Genomic DNA, 7,419 nt, shown 5'->3' with positions numbered 1-7,419 from the left:
AAAAAAAAAGCCAAACAGTACCATTCAATAGATTTTATAGAAGGGTCATAAAAAAAGCAAGAAATCTTTCCTGACAAGTTATCTACATAGCCATTCATTAATTATCCTGAAATGGTGTTTACCTGCACAATGCTTCTGCATCAAAGTATCTGGAATGTCTATGGTCTATAATGATAATTTCATGGTGTTTATCAAGAAAACATTCCAGTGCAGACTCAGGCGTCCTGGCAATATTACATCGAAATCCAGCTTTCTCACAGGCCCAGCAGAACCCGTTGCTCTGGTTATCTTCTTTGGCAAACACTAGAAGTACCTGGTTCAAATACAGAGAGTCATTACAAACAAGTCATATATATACATTAGAATCCATGACCTTTACCCACTTTTAACAAGGTTAGCCAACATGAATTCTCACAAGATGGAAGTATTTCTGTATATGAAGACCCCTGTGACTCCTGTGCCAAGCTTGCCTTGAGATTTGTATCACAGAAGGGAATTACCATGCTGGAAGTCCAGAATTGGAAGTTGGGAGAGCTATGATTTGCTCTGTCATAACTAGCTACACAACTGCCAGTAGCATTCCTCTGAGTCTTTTTAAAATCAACACAATGCCCAAAAGTTCAACATTCCTAATGAAACCTGTTTTAAATTCTACGGTGGAATACTCTATGAAAGATAAACATGAACATCTACTAAGGAAGACTTCCACTGACGTGACTGTACTTTGCTTCGGGGTAATATTTTATAGGGAATAGTTTATTTTGCAGAGAGAATACACAGACTGATAGAATGTACATCTGTGTTAATGCTGCTTTTGTGGACGACTCAGTAGATGCAGTCTTCTGGGAAAGATGGATAAACCAGATCAACATTTTAGCCCACTGTCTCAGGACACCAATCTTTCAGTAATTTAATCAAACTACACTTAAATATATGCTTTGGTTAGACAACAATGTGGAGCATGTGTAACTCATACCACATCCCACTGCCGTTTATCTTCTGGGTGACTTTAGGAATTCTGTGCTGGTTATACTTTGGACCAGGTTGATGGAATGTCTACCAGTAAATCTTAACATTTCCCTGCAGTGCATATTTTTCTAAGAATGAAGGACTTAGTACTCATTTAGTTCAGATTCCTTTTATAGTAACCTTTGCAAACCTGCTTGAAAAACATGTCATACTTTGGCTATATTTAGTGGAGTTAATTTATAACACTCTTAGGAGTGGAATAATGGTGTTCAGCATTAGCACAGAGCAATCAGGAGATCTTATTTGTATGATCAGCTTCGGCAAAAATGTAATGTTGTCTGACCTTTCCTTCCCTCCTATCTACCAACTATCACAAGGATTAACTGGTAGAATGTTAGAGTGGCCTATGACTGGACAGAAGTCATACAACCATTAATAACCATAAAGGGGGACAGAAACATTCAAGGAATGTTTCTGATTTATACCTGGGGAAAAGCTGGATTAGGCTGTCCTAATATTTGATGTTAGATGATAACACTGTCTGTTCTGACAATAGCTTGGGAGGATTCTGAACTGTTCCTGAATACAGACATTTTCAAATCAGTAGGTCCAGATAAGTTTCACCCAAGAGTTTTGTAATTAATCACTGAGGAACATCTTGGATAATTAATACTTCAGTATGCCACAAGACATAGGAGAATTTTCAAAGGATGTTCAAGGGAGTCAGACAAAAGAAGGGGACAGCTGGCATATGATCTTTATTAATAAAGAGATAAAGGAGTTTGAAGTAATGCCAGTCAACAAATAATAATAATAATAATAATAAAAAACAATTACATGTGTTGCTCACTTTCTATCTTCTGTGATACTGCAGTTTGGTTGATGCTAGTAGTAATGCTAGTGTAATAGACCTCACCAGGATATTTGACTTAGTATTGTTCTGATGAGATTTTGATTAAGTAAAAGCAAAATGTATTAAGTAAAATGCAAATCATGGAACATACTACACTGACCACAACAGAGGAAATGGCTATAGATGGCTCGGTTCCTATGAGTTGAGAGATGTTTGGAGAAAAGAGTTTGTCAGGATTTTTAGAGTATCACATATAATGTGGGTACAACCTGTTAAGAGCATGCGTATCACTTGGCAAAAACACTGTGAAGATCTCCATACCACAAAAACTCCAGACATACATCCAAAGTTAATTTCTGTGATATCTGAGAAATTAAGACTTCAGTTGGAACCATAGCACCTACCTGAAGTTGATCCTGATGAAGTCTCATAGGGCCAAACTGCACATCTGTAACTGGTGACTAGAAAATATAAAAGAGGATCTTATTAGCACATACACACCTAGAGAAGCAGAAATAGCTCTGTTAGAGCTTACTGACTACTGTTGCACAGGTATATTACCACCGTTACGATGGCCTTGTTCTGCTTTTTAAATGCATATGCTGAGCTGTGTTAACACCATTACAAATCAGGTCAGTTTTGACTGTTATGTTTTAAAAAGAATGGATTAGTCCTGAAAGTTTTGTAGACAGATTGTTGGTATTTATTTGGTTTTTGTAACCCCTGTATGACATGAGCTGCCTTGCAAAATATGAAAGCATTTTTAAAATTGTTTAAAAAAAAACAAAAAAAAAATTAAAACCCAACAACTTCTAAAGAACATTCAACCTACTGGAGAAAGGCAAAAAAATGTTACTCCTAGCATTTCCTATGTCATAGGTGCCAACGAGTGATACAAAAGCACATAAACATAGCAGCCTCATGGATGCTGGGCTGTGTTCCGTCCTTCCCAGCCAGCCCCTCCAGGGCAGGCATCAGAACCCAGATACCTGTGTGAAGTTGCGTGCACTCAGCATGCAGTTGGCTTTGAGAAACCCTGTAAAATGCTGCTGTGGTATGGCATGCTTTGTGCATACTGTGATTTCTGCACCAGATTCCGTTCTGGTAACTCAGCCCAGCAGCTTAGCTTTGTGTGCAAGAACTGTGTCAGGATCTTTCTTCCTCACATGCCACTGGAAGCGATGGAGGTGAATGGCCCGGGTGCTGCTTATGGCAGCTGGCTCTAATGCAACTAATCATTGGGTATCACTGGCTGGAGTGCAGGCTTCAGCACGAATGACTTTTCAAGGCATCTGGGACAAACGTTCTCAAGGAGATAAACATATAAATACAGAGGAGACTAATAGGATTGTGTAGGTTAGATTGGGAACTCCCACTTGGCAAGTAGCTGCGCTTTCATGTGCCTAAGTAGTTCTCATCTCTTATCTCTAAAATGAAAACTAGAAATCAGGAGTAACAACGCTCCTGATTCCAAAAGGACTGCAGTGTCCGGCCAATGGTCCCTGAAGAGCACAGACTCTTCAAAGATACTGGAGTAAAAACACAGCAGAAAATTGCTATGGATAACGCAGTAAATGGAAAACATTCTCATGTACAAAGTAAAGATCTCTTGAGTACAAAGGTGTCATTTTTACATTGTTGTTTTTCAAAGTAAAGCCACACTTGAAGATCAGATTTATTGCTTTGCACTCTAGAACGTTTCCAATAAGTAATTTTAGAGAAACCTCACCACATCCCACAGAAAAATCTTTTTGAATTACATGCTCTATTCTTTCTTTGACCTCATTGCTCCATTGCTCAGCCTTCCAAGTTTCTCATGTGTGATTTTATTTATTTATCAACTTGGAAATCATCAGGGCAACATTAAATGAGCAAGAAACACAAATCAAGGAAAAATGGCAACGTAGCGCTTACAAAAAAGGAGCCAGGGTTTGCTGTGTTATTTCAGAGGGCCCCAAAAAGCCGGCATTTAAATTGTGTGGGTGGGCTTCAGGTTTACTCTCAGCCATCCCGGATTCGAGTGGCTTAGTTTAAATACTCTCTGGTCAATTCTTCTAATTTTAAGACCCCAAACCTCTCTTCCATAGGAAAAAAATCAAACTGCTTTCTCCTCCCTCGAGGCCTATCATCCACTTTTTCCAAATCTGCACCAGAAAACAGCAAATAGTTCTGCTGACAGTGCACGGAGCGGAAGGAGATCCAGCCCCATCTGCCAGGGCTGTGCTGGCCCTGCAGCACTGCCAGCAGTGACTCCTTGTTCTCATTCAGAGGGATCAGCAGGCATGCCCAAAGGACACAGAGGGGGTGTATCTATTGAATAAGCAATGCCTTTCTACAGTCATTTCTCTGGTCATGACCACATTTCAAATTAAATTTTGCACTATTTATTTTGCTCTCCAGCTGCCAGCATAAAGTAGCAAGTGTTACTGGTTCCACCGTGAGCTGCAGAGCACAGACTCGGAGCTGAGCTCTGAAGTTTGGGGTCTCTGAACGCCATGTATCAGAGCAGTGCACCCTCACACCCAGTTCCAACACAGACCAAGCTCTATGAAGTTATGCTATAACATTTATCCTACAGGGAATTCATTGAGACTGGAAAATGCTTTTATGCCAGCAAACTGTGGCATTCCGACACTGAAAATACCCATGTATGCACCACTGAAGCTTAAGTTACAGGCACTGCCCAAATGGGAAGCTGTCATTACACGTTAACTGCCTGTCCTGGGCCGAAGAAAAACCCTGCTCTGCATCTCTGCTACAAAACATCACTGAGCTCCGGTTAATTATTAATCCTGTTGAAATCTGTTCAATCACTTGATTAATCATTTCAGCTCTTTGTCTGCTGCTGATAGCACCGGGAAGCAGCGTGCTGATTAAGTGCTGTGTCAAAAACCAAGGCAGCGGCAACAAGGGTGAGCTGAAACTCTAAGGATGAATGAAATGAGCTTTACGAACACAAGCTCACAACAAACCAAGCCCAGCCAAGGTTCACATGTACTATAACATGTACTATAACACAGCACAAACACATTCTTATTCACTCAAGAGTTTTGCTTTCCTACTGGAAAAAGAACCAACCCCAGCCTTCTCTAAGTGCTCACACACAGCACTGCAGTCATCCCGTGTTCTCTGACCCATTGCCTGTTGTAGCCACAAAACTGAAAACACTGCGACTGCTGATAGTAATACTGCATGTTTCCCATGCCCAGAGCGAATGTTTGATAAATAAAAACAACCGACATAAATACAGACCCAAACAACCATGACCGATCTGATTAAAGTACAACAGACTTGGCGCTGACCTGATGTAACCTGGTACAGTACTTCTCACCATCAGTCATTCCTCACATTTTGCCAGGACAAAACCGACAGCAACGGTCTGTTCACGGTGGCTGCTGTTTAAGTTTTTTTCTTCCTACAGCTACAAAAGCCCTGCGGAATTTGCCCAGTGAATAAATATAGTAAGGACTGAAGGGTGGACATAAAGCCAGCTCGATCCGCACACTCCCTGTGGTGATAAACTGCCTGGTTGGAGCGCAGGACACATCAAAGCAGCCCGCATTCCGCAGGTCTCTGTTTGCTAGAGGTCTCACATCTTGGCTCCCTCCAGCGTGCCTCTCCTACCATTACCAATTGGAGAGGAGAGTAAACTAAAAGGCAGCGTCAGCCCCCCGCACCCTCTGGCCATTAACTCCCATGCAGTGCTCCCGCTACAGTGCGGCAAACACGTTTCTTTTTTAGAGCTATGTTCTTAGCTCACTTCTTTCATGAAGTTTTTGTGGGATGTTATAAAGCAGAGCCTCGGGCTGCCTGAGGCAACCTGCTGACATCCAGGTTTCAAAAGCAGGCAATGAGAAATGGTGAGCTGTTCAATACCAGATAACTGCCCATTCAAATAAAGACTTCAGCCCTAAGGCCCTGATTCGTTATTTTAGGACATGGGTAACTACAGTGATATAAGACTTCATCACCGGGCTTATTGGACTACTGTCAGAAAAATTCATCATTTTACTCAGATCAATATTTTAACACATCATAAAAAATGTGTTTTATTTAGTTTTATAATGCATACTTAAGTTTTGCCCATGCATTGGTACAGGAAGACTTGACTCATCACAGCAAGAACCAAACCAAACACCAAAACATGCTCAGAGCACTAGGACTCAAAATTCAGATTATGCTAAGAAAAACAAAGGGATTAATTTTACAAAGGAAAAAGCATCTCTTTCCTTAACCTGCCGTGCTAAGCATAGATTTATCACCCCTGAGAAGGAAAGCTTAGACTCACAGGTTTAGATCATACCTCGAACTTCAACTCCTTTGGAATCCATTAATGGCAGAAATTTGAATTCCACGTGATAACATCAGTTCTCAAAAACCTCAGCCAAACACTTGTGGATGCTGGAAGGCGGAAAGTACCCCACTGGCTATCAGAGCAATTCCACAAAGAGAATAACCTGGATTTACTTCACTATAAAGTAGGAGTCTGGCCCCACAGTTACTCCTTTAGCCGTTCGGAGGCCACAACAATTAGGTCAAAGAACAGGAGGGAATAAAGCACCTAGGGTTACCTGCCTTCGTTTGACAAGGATGAAGGCAAACCAGGCTCTAAAAGACCTGAATCTGTACTCAGTTCATTTTTTGCTGAAATACAGAGCTCTGGAAGGCAGCTAACATTTATCAAAACTGCTGCTCAACCCAGATGAAACCTGTTAATTCTATCCCTTGATATCTTTTCCTATTTTTGTTTCATAAAAAATGTAGACAAATGTCACAGACTCGACAATTTAAATAATGCAGCATTCTGACTCAATGCAATTTTTCTTACGAAATCTAGCATTGAGTTTAAATCTGGCTCCCCCAGTGCATCTCTGTCAACAAAACAATGTGGAGTCAGATCTGTATTTCAAGGTCTGAAGATCACCTGAAGTTCTGGTATGATATCTTTTTTTTTTTTTTTAATGTTTTCAATATTTAATTAATTCCTACAAGAATTATTTATGATGCTGTCATATGATGATACAGCAACCAACACAAGCACTGAGATATCATACTCTCCGTTCTGAATTTCTGAAGTTTTAGTAACGGTAGTGAATCAGTTTTACGTAAATTAGCTCTTGGGAGGCAAGCTCTGGCCTCTGATTCACATCATTAGGAACACAAATTTTGGAGAGTTTGCAGTTTTTGTGAGTTCTATGGAGCACAGTGAGTTGCCTCTTGAGTGAGGTTGCTAAGCATACCAGCCATGGGACCCATGCTTACTCCTGAGCTCCTGGTGACACCTTCAACTGTGTATGTTGTTTGTCCTATTCTGGATCTAATTCCCATCTGCACTGCTCCAGAATTAGTCCAATGCAATAAATTAGAACAGAACTGGAGCAATATCATTATGAAATTAACTGGAGTAATATCATTATGAAATTGGGCTTGCTGCCTTCTAGCACACTTTAGACTCAATTGAGAATTCATTCTGCACCTTTTGGAAAATCTTCCCATATTTCTAATACTGTGTTTTTTTTTCACTGTTACCATTTTGCAAGCATGACATTATCAGAGGTGAATCATTTCATTATTTTGGAAAAAAGAGAAGGGAAGGG

At 40.5% G+C, this 7,419-nt stretch overlaps 1 protein-coding gene across 2 annotated transcripts in view; it reads right to left on the bottom strand.

The window, feature by feature from the left end:
• The window catches only part of PDE8A (phosphodiesterase 8A), a 134,633-nt gene that overhangs the window by 32,228 nt on the left and 94,986 nt on the right, over positions 1 to 7,419 (bottom strand). For both annotated transcript variants that reach the window (XM_010717448.3, XM_019619469.2), the window contains exons 2-3: positions 2,227 to 2,283; positions 123 to 313 (exon numbers count right to left, since the gene is read on the bottom strand). In XM_010717448.3, coding sequence (XP_010715750.1) covers positions 123 to 313; positions 2,227 to 2,283 — 248 coding nt within the window. The remainder of the gene's footprint in view (positions 1 to 122; positions 314 to 2,226; positions 2,284 to 7,419) is intronic.

The sequence above is a fragment of the Meleagris gallopavo genome, chromosome 12 (genome assembly GCF_000146605.3).
Source record: "Meleagris gallopavo isolate NT-WF06-2002-E0010 breed Aviagen turkey brand Nicholas breeding stock chromosome 12, Turkey_5.1, whole genome shotgun sequence".
NCBI lineage: Eukaryota > Metazoa > Chordata > Aves > Galliformes > Phasianidae > Meleagris > Meleagris gallopavo.
Note: the sequence above shows the minus strand (reverse complement) of the source record. Positions and strands in the feature narration are given on the sequence as shown.